The 19,922-nt window shown below is 31.8% G+C and overlaps 2 protein-coding genes across 3 annotated transcripts; one reads left to right on the top strand and one right to left on the bottom strand.

The window, feature by feature from the left end:
- Positions 1-1,561: 1,561 nt before the first annotated feature.
- LOC124845220 (ADP-ribosylation factor GTPase-activating protein AGD12-like) lies at positions 1,562-9,217 on the bottom strand. Of its 2 annotated transcripts, XM_047322294.2 has the most exons (9): positions 9,060-9,216; positions 7,944-8,045; positions 6,864-6,945; positions 6,433-6,508; positions 3,719-3,882; positions 3,339-3,468; positions 2,954-3,070; positions 2,736-2,831; positions 1,562-2,126 (listed from the first exon to the last, which is right to left on the bottom strand). In XM_047322294.2, exons 2-9 carry the CDS (start codon positions 7,966-7,968, stop codon positions 1,845-1,847), a joined length of 972 nt encoding a protein of 323 aa, XP_047178250.1. In that variant the 5' UTR covers positions 7,969-8,045; positions 9,060-9,216; the 3' UTR covers positions 1,562-1,844. The 2 variants fall into 2 exon arrangements, with proteins under 2 accessions (XP_047178250.1, XP_047178257.1); XM_047322301.2 differs by lacking the exon at positions 2,736-2,831 and having other exon boundaries at positions 9,060-9,217.
- Positions 9,218-11,256: 2,039 nt separating this feature from the next.
- On the top strand, positions 11,257-18,505 carry AAE14 (acyl-activating enzyme 14). The gene is made up of 10 exons (XM_047322275.2): positions 11,257-11,530; positions 12,758-12,830; positions 13,412-13,577; positions 13,681-13,779; positions 14,596-14,693; positions 15,020-15,213; positions 15,524-15,651; positions 16,834-17,219; positions 17,889-18,094; positions 18,177-18,505. The coding sequence occupies exons 1-10, from the start codon at positions 11,331-11,333 to the stop codon at positions 18,304-18,306; spliced, it is 1,680 nt and encodes a 559-aa protein (XP_047178231.1). The 5' UTR covers positions 11,257-11,330; the 3' UTR covers positions 18,307-18,505.
- Positions 18,506-19,922: the final 1,417 nt, after the last annotated feature.

Below are 19,922 nucleotides of genomic sequence, written 5' to 3'. Positions count from 1 at the left end.
AAACATGATGGTCAATATAGCATGTGTTTTAGCTGAAGTATTTGGTGTATATAGTTTCTTACAAATTTCAGAGTGCTTTATAATTTAAGTATCTGCACTTTCTTTCCTTTAAATGGTGAGGTGAGACTATTTGTAAAAGTATTCTAATTGCTTAAATTAAATTAGTAGACGACGGAATAACTTTTCATAATACAATCAATCTATTAAAATATTTTATTATCTTAAACTTATATTTATACATTTTTGAATAAATTTTTAATTAATATTGTCCGAATTACAACTTAATAATTGATAAATATATTTTATTGGTTTAATCATTATTAAAAAATTAACCAATTGATTCATTCTTATTATTAATGATCTTTCAGTTTGAGAATAAATTATTTTAAATGCTAAGGCTGATCATCCAATCAACTGTTGGCTGGACACTCAGTACAACATGTACTTCCATCTATCATCACTTTTATTATTACTAGAGTTTGAACAATCTTACCATTCAACCTAATAAATTTAATAAAAAAGATTTATAGATTAAGTTGGGTTAAATTTCTGTTATTTATTTTTATTATAATAAACCTCACTAATTTATATTTGATTTCCCTGTATTGAATTGAGTCACAAGTTTTAAATTTTATTTTTGTCTAAATTTGTATTTGAAAACATTTTTTTAGAACTTTTTTAAAAACAGGCTATATGGTTTGATATGAAAATAATTGACTTTTTAAATTATATTTAATTAATAGAATAATAAAATAAAATAAATAATAATATCTTTATATGATTATTGTTTAATAGTTCTGACCGAATGCAACAGACAATTTGTCATTGAAGTCATATTGAAAGAAATTGGACTAAAAAAAAATCAACCTAATTAATTTGTGTTAGATTAGATCATTGGATAATCTGATCCAATAAATACTCGTAGTAATAATAATAATAATAATAAAAAAAAAAAGAATAGTTATATTACATATTTATTTATCAAGATTTTTGTACCATTCCATGTGATTTTCCCTTTTTATTTTTATTTTTGAATGGTAATCTACATATCTTTAATTTTTTACATGTTTGATATGTAAATGGGTTATAATTACTTGTTTTTGGTGGAGAGGTTTTCCTCAATATATATATATATATATATATATATATATATATATATATATATATATATATATATATATATATATATATATATATATATATATATATATATATATATATATTTAAAGTTGGTTTTCATTTTATTTTTTCAATCAAACAAGTTCTGAGTGAGAAACATATGAGAAAGAGAATAAAGAATCTAGTTATTTTAAACAATAACCAAGTCATATGATTAATAAAAGAGAATGATTTAAACAATAGCATTTCTTAAATTAATATTTTTTTTCAAAAACCAATCCCAGTATCAATTAAATACTTACAAACACTTAAAATCAAAGTACTCTCTTAACCACATATTGCTTTAAAAGAAATTAATTTAATTTAGTGCAATGAACATTCTTTTATCGATTCTTACAAAAAAATAAACACTATTAATTTCGCACAGTTCATGAACAAGGCATGTTTGAATGGCAACTGGCATTTGCGCACAAAAAAGGTAAACATTACACGTTAGAAAAAGTGTATGTTTTCTGTCCCACTCCATCTCCCTTACAAAAAAGGGGTTCTCTTTTTTTTTTTGTGAAGAAAAATTACTAATTATTTGGACAAATGATTTAAGAGACAAACTAAATAGGAAAATTACAGATTTATTTGTTCCTATAGGATGATGGATCAAAAGGTGAAAAAAAAATTACAGACATTTCTTCAAGAGAATACATAGGCTAACAGCAATCAAGTCCCTATTATTGATCAAGAGGAATCCACTCGAGTTCAAGATCTAATTCTCCAGATTCAACATTCTGGAGCTTTAGTGACATCATTTGTTTAACCTTACCATCAGTAATATTGACTGTGCTATCCTCAAGAAGTGCATTGTCATCGGATTTTAACCATTTTCCTATCTGCATATCGCCAAACATTCCAGCATCTCCAAATGCCATAGCAGATGTTATCAGAGACTGAAGATCAATGTCTGCTTCTCCCATAATATCATCAGAGGAAAATGTGTCATGATCAAATACTTTCTGCAGCACAGCCAGTTGATAAGATAAAGTCATGTTTTCAAACCAAAAATCAGTTATCTTCTCATGTACACAGAGCGCGAGACAGAGAGGAGGTCGAAAGAACAACACATAAAGAAAGATGCAACATATGAATAAATAAACATCTGAACATCAATGAGATACTAGACATTCATCAACCGCAACAGATATCTTTATTAGTTTAAGAGTTTTGAGGGGAAAAGAAAAAAAAACACTTCCAGTTGGGCTTGAAGTAATAATTAATGTTTATGTAACTGAAACCAGGTAAATGAAGAATGTCTAGACTTGGATAATGTTTATGTAACTTTATAATTCATTTTCAACATAAATTAAATTTTTTGCTTCCTTTAGGTATTATCACAAATTGTGTTCGGAATAGAACTGTTTAATTTCCAACTGAGAGAAAGGATGCAAGAGAAGGTAAATTTGATTGGATTACGTTGCTAGCAATACAAGTAACTTGTTTTGCAAGTTAAAAGGTGTTGGACGTTGAAGAATGAGGAGCTCATTTTATTTAAGCGATGTGGCTATATATAATAGAACACCCATAAAATAGTGTCTGCTTTTCACAACATCAAAATTCTAACATACCAATTTCATCTGCCCATAATGCTCTGGAACAGACAGCATGTATTCCTCATTCCAGACTGGATTCAGGTTACTACTCACTACAGATGTCTGGACAGTCTATAGGCATTAAGATATAGCAGCAAATTAGTTTCAGAAAGAAAATTACAACCTTCTGATTTTACAACTATAAATAGAAGATACGGAGCAATAGTATCCCAAGATCATTAAGTTGCACCAACCTGTTGGCCAAGGCTCAAAATGACATACGGATCACTTGACTTTATGTCCCTGATAGCTAAATTTGTGCCTTTAATTACTTTCACCTTCAACAGTCCAATAAATTCTACCATACCTTCCTGTTTTTGACACCAATATTAGTCATATTATCATTCGTGAGGATAACTGCATTGCCAATGCCGTGAAACTAGTAAAGTTGGATAATGCAGCATGCTTCATCTCATCTATATTAACTATTTTTTGTTAGAAAGGCTTTTTCATCTTGTCTAACAACACCTCAATTCAATAAAAAATCTATTTTACAAACAAAAAGATAATTTCTCAAAAATTGGTCCTTATATTTTTCCCCCCACACATCTGAAGAACTAACACATAACATGAAGTTACCTGTCTCTCTGTACCACTAGTACTTCTAAAACTATCCTTAGCACTCTTTGTAGAACTTGATTCTAGACTGCTTTTTCCAGATATAATGCGCAAACTCGGTTTCAGAAATTCTTGAAATTCATACTTTGACCTGTAGTTCAAATGGTCACAAATAAAAAAGAAGTCAATTTATTAGGGAATTCACTCACTAGACTCGTTAAAACCATAGCAGAAAATCAAGAAAGTAAACCGTGAAGCAAAAGGTCAAACAAATATCAGAGCGAGAATCAATAGCCTTTAGCGTTACCTACTTCGTGGTGCTGGTAAAACTTTCAAAATGAATCAAAGAAGCTAAGAACGGCATATATACAGTTAATTGTGTATATGAAAACAAATCTGACCTTATAAAGTTTGAACGCTGCTCATGACCAGCATCTGGTCCGGGTTTTGTAACTCCTTCAGGAATATAAGCTTCGTATATTGAATTAGCAGAAGCATTTCCCCCAACCTCCATCATTGCATCTATTTCATCTTCTGACCAGTCATCCAATGTCACAGACAATACCTGAATAAAAACAATGCTGTCAGACAAAAACGAGTTCAGCATTCACACCACTCTTAACTAGATTGGTATGAATCAACTTCAGATCGTCTTGAAAAAAGGTAAAAGATAAGAAAAGTTGGATCTCCATCATTGATGACAGCCCACGGAAAAAAACTAGGTCACAACACAATTATCAGTCAATTTGCTAAAATGTGAGGATTTGATTGCTTGATTTCATGCCAAAACTTTAAGGTTGTTTAGTATTGAAAACTCATCCTGAACATGCAAAACCCCTAACAGAATGATAAGCCCCACATTTGGAATGAACATGAGAAAATATAGGAACAAGGAGCAGAAGAAAAAACCAGTTCAGGATGTGTCAACAAGGAGGATTAGTTAGGATAGGGTTGTTGCAATCATTAGGTTTATCTTTTTGTTGTTATTCAGTTCTGTTACCATGTCAGCTTAGTTTTCATGTTATTTCTTGTTTTTTAGCACTGGCTAAGGGGATTACTTATTGGGATCACCCAGTAATCTTGTGGAATTATTTGAAAATAAACAGAGGACATTTCCTCTGAAGAAGCTTGGCTCTGGGGATTGGTACCTATGGGTATGTGAGGTCACTATTGTCAACCTTGTACTCATCTTTCAGAATAAAATAAAGTTACTCTTTTCATATACATTATAGCTAAGGTTCCTTACAGAACATAAACCTTTCAGTCTAGTCTTATTCATGCTTGTGTAGAAACAACCTTCAACCACAAAAATGAAAACGAAGGGTGAAAATGACGTGCAATTGACACAACTCATGATTTAGTAATTTTCTCAAAAACGTTCAGCATACTCTTGGTATTGAATCCAATTCAATAACTTTGGCCACACTGGTTAGTTTGCCTCTTTTTTAACTGAGACTCAGAGAGTTGTAAATATTTCTTTGCCATTTTTCAATTTAACATTTTAAATTCTGAAAAGTGGATCGCAACACATGGTTAGTAAAAATTTTCATGAATACATTAAACTGGAAATAGGGTTGACACAAGGGAAGAAGCATGGTGATGTTTTTTAACTTAGACGTCATTTTTCATTACCAATGTCCAACTGTCATATGCAAAGACATGTCTTCTGAATCTTGAACTGAAATACAAACAATACAAAAAGTCGATTCTTTTTTCTCCATGGGTGTATTTGACAAAACTAGCATATAAATTAATTTAAAATTGAAAATTTAGCTGAAAGCCTAAAGTTAACTAAAAGCAAGAAAACTGAAGTTGATAAGCTAATTAATCCAGAACAGACCCCTACAAAGGCTCAATCCCAGGGGCATATCTGACTCTCCAAAATTACAATTTACTGTTCTGAAGTATGTGTTCAACTGGGGAAGCAACTGACATTGTTGAGATGTGTTAGGAATCAGAGTTTACTAATAAACAGAATAATCGAAAATATGAACGGTGAAAAGTGAAGTGGTGCAAATTCACTATTATGATAAACTAGAAAACTCAGAAAGTTCCAGGACCATCTGCCCAGAGCCAAGCTTCTGAGAAGAATCGTAATAATTCTTCTCCTCCCAATCCACCGAAAACAAAATGTGTCCTCCCTCACATCCTACAACTCAAAATATATAACAACCCATACTCTTCTTTCTCTCTCTTCTAACTAACACATTTCCCAAAGCCACGTCACCCTTTTCTCTCCTCTTATAAACTCTGCCCCACCTATTTTTATTATTTCCTTCTCTTTGGATCAAGGGTTCATTGATTTCCATAACACCTGGGTACGTATCAATATGTGTTGCCAATATGCACATCACCATGGCAATCAGGTGAGTACCTCTGCCATGACAAGCCGTGTCTTTCCATTGAAAGCCCTTAAGACAACCCGGCCTTCTCCTAAGATGCCTTAAACCACCTCTAATCCACCTAACAACTCCCTCACATATGAACAAACATTACCAAGCTATGTTTAAGAGGTAATACACCCTTGAAAGCATTGAAGTACATCACTCTATGCTTTGTCACATTAGAAACCTTGAAAAGCAAAAAGATTAACCTTGACCTTTGATTCTAGTTTAGACTTACAAGTTACAAGCATCCAAATGCTCTCAATCTTTCATGAAGTGGGTTAAGGATTTTCTAACGAGAAGAGTGAAGGAGGAATTATAACAAGATAGTGAGGGTGAAACTGAGAACAAAAGAGAAGTAGGAGCTTGTAAGATCAATCGCTAGATGAACTAGCATTTCAAAAAATCGCCACAAATTAGAGCAATAAGCTAATTTACTAAACAAATTATTTTAGTCAAATAACCTTTTAAGCTAGTCAAATAAGCTAAAAGCTAGCTTTTTTATCTTGCCAAGAACTCCATATCATATCAATGTTATAGCACACAGGTTCTTGAAAAATAACAACCCCAACATATGCATTATCAGCCTTTAAATTTGTTGAAGACAAAAAGAAGATGCTCAATTCAAGAACCAAATTTAATATTAGGCACGAGAAGAAAAAGTAATTCTAAGATCCAGACATCAATTCCAGAACAATGACACAACCTAAGAATGGTGGTGAGTGGTTCACCTTTGATATATGAGTACCGAGGCTTCTGTGCACTCCACAACATTTTAAGCATATAAAAACTCCAATGTTGGCAGACCTGAAAAGCACTTATCGAAAGTGAATTGACAATTGAATGGGTGATATTCATGATGCATTCTTTAATATATTTTACAAGCACTTAGCTTCCTACAACTTTAAGTCTGTTAGAATATTTATTAAATATAGGTAGTTGTTAGAATAGGTATTTAATGGAAGTAGTTGGCATTAATTACCTAGATATTCCTTGTGTAATTTTCTTCTATAAATAAAAAAGATTAGCCGAGAGACAATCAATCTCTTAAGCACTTTTTCTCATATTTTCAGTCTTATGTCATATTCATAATCAGTTTGCCAAAACAAGTATGATAATGCCAATTAACATAAACAAATGAGGGAACAAAGGCAACACTTACGCCCATTTAGGATCTGGAGCATTACAATCAGCACAATTACGATTATCTTTTTTAAGCAATAAATCTTTCAATTTTCTTCTACCTGTAAAAGACGTTCCAATCATTCAACTTCTCAAGAAAAAATAAGTTAAAATAGCGCTGCAATGTCCCCCAAATACACTCCATAGGCATTCTAAAGAACCTTAAAGCTTTTACAGATATGTTCAATTTTTTAAGGCCATGTTTGGATGGAGGATTTGGGGCCTAGGGAAGGGAGGGTATACTTACTGTTTTAAGTACTCTATGAGATACCTTTCTTTATAAAAAAATAAAAGGAGAAAAACAAGATATTATAAGTAATTTTCCAATCATCCCCGCTCATCTTTCATAAATGTTTAACAACTTTCTCCATTTAACGAAGGTATACCCTCCTTTCCCTCCAAACCCTAAATGCCCAAGCCATAGGGAATATTTACTGGTAAAGTATGCAATTTTTAACCAGATACAGTTTCCATTGATAACCATCTAGTCAACAGTCATTTGCTGAAACCTCTTGAAGGTTACATGTATCTGAAGCATTAAACAATATCGGAAAGCTAATTGCAGAAGTAACCTAAAAGAAATGCTAGTGAAATATTCTTTCTCCAACCCTTCAATGATTGGACAAAAATATAAAGAATATTTTTGCCACTTTTGAGAAAAATGAGTTGCCATAATCATTAAATTAACACTTGGATAGATGAATGATCCCTAATTCCCAACCTCTCTATCTTATCTAACAATTGCTCTTGCATCGGGCTGAATTCTTCAAAATTACAAGCCTTTTTTATTTGTGTGTGTATCATTACTCCAAACAAATGTCATTAGAAAGTATCGAGTTTTGTAATGAGTTGTAAATAAACCAGGTAAAAACTTTCCAAATGCATAAATCATTACAGGAACTGAAGGTTAACGAATTTTGGTAATATGCAGGACCAATCATTCACACATATATTGGAATAGGTCGATGGAATGTCACTGCCTGTTCTGAGCCAACAACAATATTCTCAGCTGTAAACACCTCATTAATATATAATGCCAAACTAAATATCATAAGATTACTTGAGGCAGGTCTTCCAAGTTCCATTCGACTGTTATTTATTGACAAGTTTAAAGCCCACGGTCATCAAGGCTGCAACCTCTACAATAGTCAAGCAAAACAACCTGGAAAAGTAGAAAGAAATATCTGATTTAAGTTTTTCAATTCCAAATTGTGCCAACAAACTGAAAACTCAACTAAAACCGTAAGGACAAAAACTTGAATACAGTTCCCTATGTGGTTTAGCCTTTTGGTACCGCTGCCTAATGAAAAATGAAGTTTCATCCCAATAATCATGCAATAAACTCTAATTCTAATTGAAGAACACCACCAAAAGAACATTGGTAGGAAAACAACACTAGAAGCACCTAAAGAACCTGGTCTAAGTTGTATTCATCCTGTTACAAAACATGTCCTCTACATTCAGTCTTACACCACAGGAAGAAAATAAGATTTAGATAATCACATGATGAATAGAATAGTTACGAAGAAAAAGTAGTCCAGTTATACTCCGAAGAGAAGGAAACCAAAACACTTATACAACTAAAGAAAAGAGAGGTGATCACATAATCAGAACTCGGTTTTTTGAAGTCGTTTACAAACATCCACACTTTTTTTTTCTCACCCGTTATATGCAAGGTCTGCATATGGTAGAAAAACACAAACACACACATCCAAGCATCGCTCTTTGAAGTAGAAAAGAAAAACCAAAATACCAAAAACACCAACTTCAATAATTGCTCCTCCTCATAAAACAGAAAAAAAAAAAACAGATTTTGGAGAATCCACCATATCATCATACAAATGATGCGAAATCCCTTGATAATCAAAGGGGGGAAAAATGAACATTGAACCCTACCTACCAGAATTTTTTTTTGGTTCTCATCAATAAGTTTTTTTAAGAGTAATAGTAAATTTCAGATTTCTTTACGACGCGACCGGTGAATGCAAGAACCTAGGAGTTCCGTCAAATTGTCGATTAAGAATGGATACCAGGCGAGTGATTAGAAAAACTAGAGGCGCTACATTTGCATGGAACAAACGAGTCTTATCACGGGAAATCAAAGACACCGAAGAAAAAGAAAAGGACAAAATTGGTAAGCACGGATTTGAGATCAGAATGATAAAGTGAAGCTTACGAGTAAACAAACGAATCGAAATGGGCGAGCTTGTAATCCACCAAACGTGAGCGATGCGAGGAAGGTGGTGATGGTTTCGATGTCAGAATTGGACTGTTCTACAACAACTACAAAATCTCTTTATTATATATTTTATATTATTTTATTCATTGAGAAATATTTACTTAATTTATTACCAAATACGTTTCGAAGCCTCGACATTTATGAATTCAGTCTGCGTCGTATCTTATCTCCCTGTCACGTTATTGACCAGAATTATTCTATAGTGGAAAGTTGAAATTCAAAATCATTCCCCACTTTGATATTTTTGGGAAAAAAATTCTTTGTTCTATCAGTAAACAAAAATATAAATAATGTTTATATAATAGTATAGATAAATTATAACAAATAATTTTAAAAGATAAAAGAAAATATAAAAAATAAATATTATTTGTATAATTTAATTTATAATGATAAAATAAAATGTCTTTTTACTTTATTATCCATATTATTATTATTATTATTAAACATGTAAAATTAACATCTAGAATAAGAAAAAAGTGTTAACATAAATTTGTTTTATATTTATATAAAGCTTAAGATGTATTTTTCATATATTTTTTTGGTAAATATAAACACCAATTAAAAGAAAAGAATGAAAAGTTTTACCACAACAAACTGAAATGTGTTTATCTACCTATAAGTAAAAAATAATTAAACTAGTAAACCGATTTAACTTATGTTGAAAAATGTCAAGCCAAATTAGATAACTCAGGTAAGATTGAATGTTAACATGCAAGGTCGAAAAGTATCTAATAAAGTTTAAAAAAACATGACAAAAAAAAGATTCTGTACATAACCTATTTAACCATGATTAATATCTATCCTTAAATAGCAACTAAAGGTAAAAACTTTTTACAAATAATATAAACAGACAACTATCATCCTAAAGTATAAATCACTCATTATTATTAATTTGTTGTTGATAAGACTAGGCAAAAATTTCAAATACTTTCTTAACCTATTAAATCACAATAAACGTCTAAAACTAAAAAATTTATCTAGATAGCAACTAAACTAATATTAATAACAACGTATGCGGAGCCGAGTATATCATAAACGGACTTCTTTCATTTTTTATCCTTTATGTGGGTTTCCTTTCATCCTATTTTTAGGTGTTGTCTTCTATGGATTGATGGTGGTATGTTTACATAAAATTCTCTAATGTTCAAGTTAATCAGATGTATAATAAAAAAATGTTATAAATATAAATATAAATTATTTATCTTGATAAATATACTATTTATAATATAATTGTGAATTTATAAACTTTTATCTATATGGATCTATCTATTTACCTCATGAATAAATAGAATAATGCAAATTATGCTAAACTAAATAATATTGCAGCTTGTGAACGGTTGAGGTCACCTTATGATCGAATTGGTAATAACCGACTTGTAGTCATATAAGAAAAAAGGATAATGATATATACTTTTACAATATTTTTTTTACAATATTTTAGTATCATCTACATGTCATTCGATTAGTTCATATTGATGTTTATGATTATTATTATTATTGATTGTAAAGTAATTTTAGATTAATCACAGAATGACACGTAAATGATGTTAAAATATTGTCAAAAAAATGTTATTAAAGTATCATTAGTTCAAACAAACTTATAACTGGACTCGTAATAACCAACTTTTAGACCGAACAATATCAGAAAGTGTAATACAAAAGTAAAAAAGTTCATTATTATTAATTACTAATATTTTTGTACATTATGTTAACCACTGTTCCAAAAACACCGAGTTTTCAGCTACACGAAACTAACAAATAGATATATAATGTTTATAGAAAGAATACAAGATAAATAGAATTTATAGAAAGAAAACCAAAATTTTCCTTAAATCAGTAAATGATTACATGTATAGGTTCTATAACTTGCCTCTACATATTCAACAACGTTCTAAAAAGTATGAAAAGAAAACATAATATATGTATATAAATAACTATTTAGTTTTAAATAGTTCATATAAAATAATGTTTTTGTTATAAGAAATCGTGATGAGAAATTCTACGCGACAATGGTCGTAATGATACAAAGAATGGATAATAGAGAAATTTAGAATGCACCAATAGAAAAGTGACACATGGTGATGTTGAGGATAAGCATTTGAGAAATTTGTTAGGGGACTGGAAAGAAAAGGTGCATGAACGTGAAACACCGTTTTCTAACTTCAACTAACATACGTACAAACATGTTTCAGACATAACACATTTTTCATGGCTAACTATTGTCATCCTCATATCTGCCAATGTCTGAGTCGCTTGCTTGGCTTCCGGCGACATTTTCCGGTCACTGTCACCGGAAACCGACGTAAAACTGGCCAACAGTTGGTTGAGGAAGTGTTGTCTTTGGCCCAAGGCCTACTCCACCTTGGACTCTCACCTGGTCACGTGGTTGCCATCTCTGCTTACAATAGGTACGTACCCTTTTCTTTGCTCCCTCACTCATAATTTTTCTCTCCCATTTTCTTTACTACCTCAGAAGTGCAAAGACTGCATCAGTTTTGAATTTCTACAACTCTTTTAGGAGAATCTCTCGTTTTCCTCAGTGTTAATTTGATGTTGCATATGCTAGCGTTAGTGGTTAATCATTAATTACGTTCAGTTTCCTCGAACAAATTTTCAAGTTGGAAAGTTACAATTGAAAAAAAAAATATAGTTGGAAAGACTCTCTTGTGTGATGAATTTTAGTAAAATATTTGACTTTCTTCTTCAGCTTAAGTCAAGTCATACCAAACTTGGAACATACTAATGAACGTATTTGCGTAGTCTGTAATGAAATTAAACTAATTTCTATTGAAAGGGTGTGATGTATGGAACTTGTTGGATTACTTTTGAGGGGAAACACTGGATATTCTGTACCAATAAAAGGTGAGCAAACTTATATTAAACATCACAACTGACAGGTTTGTAAGTCATTCTAATGGTATATATAGTTCATCTTACTTATTTCAATCTAATATGAACTTCCAAGTCACACTTGAATTCGTGATAGAATTTTATATAGTTTCTTGTTTTGGAGACCAAGTACAGCACTTGTGATTTTGTTTTGTTCTCGTTTCAATTTGACTCTTTGGCCCCCTCTTTGTGGTTTGTGTTGAGAATTGGTGATGATGATGACATGGACACTAGCTTTTCCTTATTAAGGTCAAACAATGCAATAACTTTACTAAGAAATGTCTACAGATCCAAATACATATTTTCGTACTTACGTTGACATTTTTTTTCATCGTTATCATGTAAATTAATTGTCGTCTTGATCCTGGAAACAAATAGGAGCCCACTTATTTAATGAGACCGGTATAATATTTGACTTAAAAATGAAACAACCTTAAAAAAAATCGATGAGTGTGTTGCTTCTTTTCCTCGTTTACAACTGAATGTAGTCGAGCAAGATATACATACATTACGAACTGTTTTACCTTCATTGTTAATGCAAAGATTCTAGGTGTTTTAAAATATTATATTTGTTATTTGTGTTGTTTTTTAGGGCTTATGAGAGGCCTAGGAGGCATTAGTTCCCTTGCAACAACAATAAGGATTGATCTTTGTTGTACAATCTATAAACACGTTATCCTACCCTATGAAATGTCTAGTTATGGCTAATTGACTTTTGTCGATGATAGTAGAGTTTTTTTTTTCAGTGATAGGTATCTGGAATGGCTATTAGCCGTTGCATTTGTTGGAGGAATAGCTGCTCCTCTGAACTATAGATGGGTGAGTAAATATTCTGTATACTTATTTGCCTAGCTTTGACTTGTGTGCTACTCTTTCACTTTTTTCCAAAAGAAAAAAAAACCTTGGTATTATCTTGAAACCATCTTGATGCCAATATGGTATTTCAGAGCAATGTTCAACTCAACTTTTTATGGTTCATTACTAGCTCACCTTAAAAGTTAACATGTTTTCAGCCTTGTACTGGTTGTTATTTTTTTCCCTTATTGGGAAAAATATGCTTTTAGTCTACATACTTTCAGTCAAACATGGTCACGGTTCCTATACTTCATATGGGCAAAAGTCTGGTCCTCAAACTTGAAAGCATATGTGAATTTAGCCGTGTGTTCAAAACAATTCACCATGTTTTTTAGACTAAGAAAGACTAAATTCACATAATTTTAAAAATTGAGGACTATATTCATCAATGTGAAAATGTAGAGACTGACTGACCACATTTGACTAAAAGTACAAGAACTAAAAATGTATTTTTCCGTTATTTTATCTGCACTTTCTTCTCTCATAATCTGTTTCATCTACCAATCATATAAAGTCATGCTTTAAAACAATTTTCTTTGCTGCAGAGTTTTGAAGAGGCAAGATTAGCTTTGGCTGCAGTGAAGCCAGTGTTACTAGTGACTGACGAGAGCAGTTCCACATGGTACTCAAAACTCCAGCAAAATGATATTCCATCTCTGAAGTGGCATATTTTGTTGGATTCCGCTTCTTTAGATTTTACAAAGTGGAATGGTAGGAATATTACTGGGTGCTTAGTCACCATTGTGAAAAATATATATGAAACCTTTTTTCACTTGAATGATCTTTATAACTTACTAATTTTACTGCCTTGCAGTGTTAACTCCAGAAATGATTAAGAGGCATCCTGTAAAGGTTGAACCATTTGACTACTCATGGGCACCTGAAGGCACTGTCATAATATGCTTTACTTCAGGTTCAAGATTCTCACTCAGATGCTTTTCCTCAGGACTCCAATTGATCGTGGTTTGGGGGTTAGTGGAGAAGTAAGGGGGCAGGGAATTTAGTGGTGACTGGAATGGAATACCAAGAGTCCAGGACCATTTATAAGAAATTTAGGATGAAAACTGTTGCTAGATAGGAAGATTTTGGTTGCAGAGGTGACATTGCAAATAAAATCCGTGTTATTTGGAATAAATCAAGTAGTTGTTAAGCTACATAAAAGAAAATAGAAAATAAACTTTCCACAGAAGGCAATTATTTCTGCATTATCTGAAAGTAAATATGTGGATGAACTAACTCACTAACAAACTGCAAGTTAGGTTGAATAATTTGCCCTGTCAAATGACTTATAGAAATGGATTTCATACATGATTGATGAAAATAACTATTGTGTATGCCATACCGGTTCCATCTGCAAAATAGAAGCTTGTTTAACTAAGTGGGAATGATTTTTTAGATTGATTTACCTGCAATCTTTGAATACGGGCACTGGAGCGGATTCTTTGAGGTACAAAGTGAAAAAGAGCAGTAAGATTTGTAGTTATTGGAAATATTTCTTTTCATACTCCTGAAATCAATTTTTAGTTCACTTTTAGGAGTTTGAAAAGAAATATTCAATCAATATTTCCAAAATTATTATTTACATGTTAGTTGCAGATAAGTAGAAGTTTGACGTGACTTTTTAGTAGTAGTGTATGTGTTACTGCTTAAATATTATTCTAGGGATGTTAAATTCTGATCAAATATATCTTCTTCTTGTCTCCTGAAATTGTTGTATTCCTGACTCTAGGAACTACGGGAAAGCCTAAGGGAGTCACTCTAAGTCATGGAGCTTTGATCATACAATCCTTAGCCAAGATTGCCATAGTTGGCTACAATGAGGATGATGTATGCCTTCCCGTGTTACAACGAGACTGTTAATATTATGATTTTGAATTTGGCTTCTCTAAAGTGAGAAAAGATAAAGTAAGTAATTTCAATCATTGGTGAGAAAATCAATGATTGATAACATGAATAATTTGTTATGTATGTGCACATAATATTGATTGTTAATTTTCTCATCAACGACTGAGATTTCTCACTGTACACCCCAAAGCAAGTTACTTATTTTAGAGGATCTGGATCCTAAGATTTTACATATATGCAAGATACATCGTAAATCCAGCTGAAGGATGATTAAGTTTTCCATGTTAATGGCATTTGTTCTATTACAGGTCTATCTGCATACTGCTCCGTTATGCCATATTGGTGGCTTGTCATCGGCCATGACCATGCTTATGGTTGGAGGTTGTCATGTCCTGATGCCAAAGTTTGATGCAGAATCAGCTGTTGGTGCCATAGAGCAATATGCAGTGACATCTTTTATCACAGTTCCTGCAATAATGGCCAGTCTGATTTCTGTAATTAGGTATATTCCAGTGTCAATAGGGACAAAACTTGTCCTTCTTTGAAACAAAGATTATCACAAAGTAAATATTGCTAAATTAGTATTGCAATCTTTTAAACTACAGTAAAATGAAATTATATTTCAGCTGCTCAAGATAAATGTTCTAAAGATGTCAGGTTTTATGGATCAAACTCTCTTTCATCCTCTAATATGCTAGGAATTCTTCTTCATAAATGTTATGTTATCTTCTTACCTTAGAAGCCAAGTATAAGAGTTTATGAATACATTTTTTCAACTTTTTCAATCTAGATTTGTTTTGATAATTTTTTAGGCCCAAAGAGATTTGGAAAGGAGGTGAAACTGTCAAGAAAATACTTAATGGGGGTGGAAGCCTCTCACATGAGCTCATCAAGGACAGTAGCATATTCTTTCACAAAGCTAAGCTTATTTCAGCTTATGGTACATCTTTGTTATCCCTATGTTGGCTAGAAGAAACTTTATTGTCTAATTTTAGATGTTAAAAACTTGCATACGAAATTGAAGTTGTATTAACGTACTTTTGCATGTGAGTGCTTTTAGGTTGATAGATTTTTTACTCTTGAAAATATGAATAAGAAAATATGTGCAGCTAGGAGAAGAAAAATATATAAGTAAACAACCTAGAGAGTGAGAGATGATACAAAATTAAGGGAGAAGAAGGAAAAAGAAAGATAAGAACTGAGAAGAAATTGCAAAATATTTAGCCAACTATCATACCATGATTAGAACAAGTAATTTCCAGCAGGATCTGTGAAACAAATTGAATACACACTTCAAGTAATCAATTTAACAGCGGAACAGTCAAATAAACCATATTAGAAACCAAAATCTATAATATACTTAGTTCCATATTAAAAGATTATACCAAGGTACTGCATATTGAAAGCCCCATTAATTTGGACCAATGTGCCAAGATACTAAAATCCTTTGCAGATGTTTCCAGTGCTTAATGTTTTCTTTTTATTAACATCCCAGTTTATTATATGTGGCTTTAAAAGTGTATGGTAAAACAGAAACCTGGTCCTGCCAATAAGTATATATATTTTTTCAAGGAATTTCATTTAAAGCCATTTAAAGTTTATCTCCTACATAGTCACCAGAAATTTGGCCGTATCCTAGTTTGATCATCTTCCTAATTCCAGCTGCTTTATTAGATATCCGAAAGCCGTTGATTCATTATTTACCTATCTAGCTGGGCTAATAGATACTCGGGATATTTGTTCTACTGCAAAAAGCACGATGAAGGAATGGCATCCCCAAATCTGTATCTATGAAATTACTGGTTTGATTTAGTAGGCTGGAGAACATTATCTTAACCAAAGTAAAAGACAAGCCCACAAACAGTTAAGTCTACCTTGAAGAACGTGTGCTTCTGTTTCTTTACTATGACAAGATCAAAAGTTTCACTTTTCTCCGTTATATATATATATTATCAGTATATGTTTACTCAATACAGCATACCAAATGACAAAAATTTATAATGTATGATGTGATGGCCACTGAAATTTGACATTTTTTAAATTTCTCTATGTTCTCTTGTGTATAATAGATGGAAATTCACTATTCTGGTCTTATAGCCTTTGTCTGTTTCATTTATCAAAGGAATGACAGAGACCTGCTCTTCATTGACATTCCTGGTGCTGTATGATCCAGTGGATGAAAAGACAACCATGTCCCTTCAAACATTTGGTGTGGCAGGATCCAAGTTTATTCAGCAGCCACAAGGTGTCTGTGTTGGCAAGCCTGCACCCCATGTAGAACTGAAGATAAGTGCAGATGCTTCTGGTCTAATTGGAAGAATTCTAACAAGAGGACCACATATAATGCTTAGGTATTGGGAAACTCACACAAATCCAGTAAGCCCGAACAATGAAGTCTGGCTTGACACGGGTGATATTGGATCAATTGATCATTATGGTAACTTGTGGCTTCTTGGTCGAACAAATGGTCGAATCAAGAGTGGTGGGGAGAACATTTACCCTGAAGAGGTAATAGAAGTGTCACCTAATTTTGTTGCCTTATCATAAAAAACAAACTTAAACCAAAAGAATAAGCTGTTAAAATAATAAGAAAAGGTTCATGACACTTACCTTGCGATGTCATTGTTTCTTAGTTAATTGGAATCTATTAGAATGCTTCTATATAAATTAAACAAGAACATGGAATCTTCCTCCTCTTCTTTCTTAGATTTTGACTATCAGGACAAAAAGTCTCTTGTGTACATAAAGAAATGAAATAAGACCAACCTTTTCATGAAGGGTTATAATAGTTTATTCATTTCCATTCATGAAAATGTCGTATTTATTCAAACTATATCCTTTCAATGGTTTCACTCATCACATATCCATCCAACCAAGGCTATAAAATTCCAAGTACGTTCATTGAGAAATGTCTAACATTCATTTATCAAAAGCAGGATATTAGAATATCCATGCAACCAATGTTTAAATAAACCAATGGTACGTCTAAAAATAAAATTTCAGACTTGTACAAGTAGTGTAAGAAGAATAATTATAAATAATGTGAAACATTTCTGCTTTACATGTTCAGAAGTTCATCAAGTCTTGCTTCTTTTGTTCTGTCAAATGCTTGTCTTTACTTTATTTATGGTATTTACAACTCAATGGAAGAGTGAACATATTATTTGTTTGAAGTAGGTTGAGGCAATTCTACTACAGCATCCAGGGATTACAAATGTTGTTGTTGTGGGAATCCCAGATGCTCACCTAACAGAGATGGTAGCAGCATGTATCCAACTTAGAGAAAATTGGCAATGGTCAGAGCAATTGACTGTTTCAGATGAAGAGTTTAACCTATCCAGAAAGAATCTCCAGCTATATTGTATAGAAAATCATTTAAGCAGGTATTTCTCCAAAATCCATGTTTGTAATAGAATAGTTTGGTTGAGGGAAGCAAGTGATGATTTCTTTTTATTCTCTTTTCAGGTTTAAGATACCAAAAATGTTCATTTCATGGAAAAAGCCATTTCCACTGACTACAACAGGGAAAATAAGAAGAGATCAAGTCAGAAAGGAAGTTATGTCTCAGCTACAATCTTTACATAGTAATCTTTGAACATATCATGCCTCCAATACCCCTTAAACCACCCCATGCTTCTGATGAGAATTTTGACCAATCCATTCAATTCACTCATCAACTTAAGTACAATTTTGTATCTCTTTTATTGTTGTATCACACATTCTTACTCTTGGAAATCCAAGTGAGTCCAAGTCCCACATTGGATAGAATTGAGTTTAGTTTTCGAGGACTAAAATCAACGTTTTGAAAAAAATAGGACCAAATTGTACCTTATTTTGAAAGAGGGACGAAAACCATAAACGGCCAATAGTTTGGGGACTAAAAACATATTTAACCCTAAACAAAATAAGATGGTTGTGAAAAAATACTTGATATGCAATCTTTTGACCGGCACCACAACTATAGTTGAAGTAATTGTGTGACTTGATCTATGCACTTTTCACATGCAAATAAAAAATAATAGAAGCGTTTAGTTTCTCTTCTAAGATAAGTCAAAGAACAAAATCTAACTAAAGAAATTTTAAATTTGATGATATTTAAATGTGAAGTTCCATCCAATTATTAGTTGCTATTTTGAAAGGATATTTAGAGTTGACTTTAATACCAATGCGTTAATGTTAAAAGTTACACCAATTATAAACTCTGGCTACAAATGTTAACCTTAATATATATATATATATATATATATATATATATATATATATATATATATATATTCTTATTAAAGTTGGATAGTGAACACCTACTCATCCATAGGTTTAAAATTTAAAAAAGAATTGCATTGTGTTTAGTATTGTCAATATAGTCTACGGTTTGACTAGGTTCGGCCTACTATGAATTGGTCACTTAGTGAGTCAACACAATTCAGTTCAATTATTAGCAAGTCGAAAAAATTTGAGCATGACCCAACCTATAACGGGTTGTTGAGTTAAACGAGTTAACTCACTGACTCATTTAGTTATAAGTTTCTTCTTGAGGAAAAAATAACAAAAAATTTCTAATTCAAATATAAATAAAGGAGAAGGGTCTTAAATTAAATTTATAATGAATCAAACATAAGATTTTATTCACGTAAAAAGATATCCCAAAATATCATCAACAAATTTTTTAATGGCTTCATAGCGATTCAAACTTATTTTTTCATAAAAATAAAGTTACTAAATATATATTTGTGAATATTTCATGTTACTTAATTGTTTCATACAAAAATAATTTCACGCAAACCTTCATTTCAATATTTTGCAAAATTATTAACCCAATAAAAATTACTTATTAAAAAAATTAGATAAGTTAATAAGCCAACTCGACTTAGTGAGTCGAGTTCAAAATTGACCTATATCAAAATTTTAAATTTTTTTCAAACCAACCTAATCTGAACTCGTAATGGGTCAGATTGACTTATGAAATCTATTTTGACAATACTAATTGTCTTTTTAGGATTTGTTTTCTACCTTTTATTTTCTCAATAATTTTAAAGTTATCGTTATAAAAAATATGCATTGACAATTTTGTAAATAAATGTAACTTTTTAAATATGATTAAGCATTCATCCTCATTTTCCTTTCAATTATTTTGGTTTCTTTTCTCTCCCACTGAAACCTCGGCAACACCATTGTTTGTGTTGCCTTAACTATTTTTAAAAACCTTTTTAA

This window comes from Vigna umbellata, chromosome 5, assembly GCF_029865625.1.
Source record: "Vigna umbellata cultivar VRB3 chromosome 5, Vumbellata_1.0, whole genome shotgun sequence".
Lineage (NCBI taxonomy): Eukaryota > Viridiplantae > Streptophyta > Magnoliopsida > Fabales > Fabaceae > Vigna > Vigna umbellata.
The sequence above is the reverse complement of the archived record's forward strand: the minus strand, read 5'-3'. Positions and strand labels throughout refer to the sequence as shown.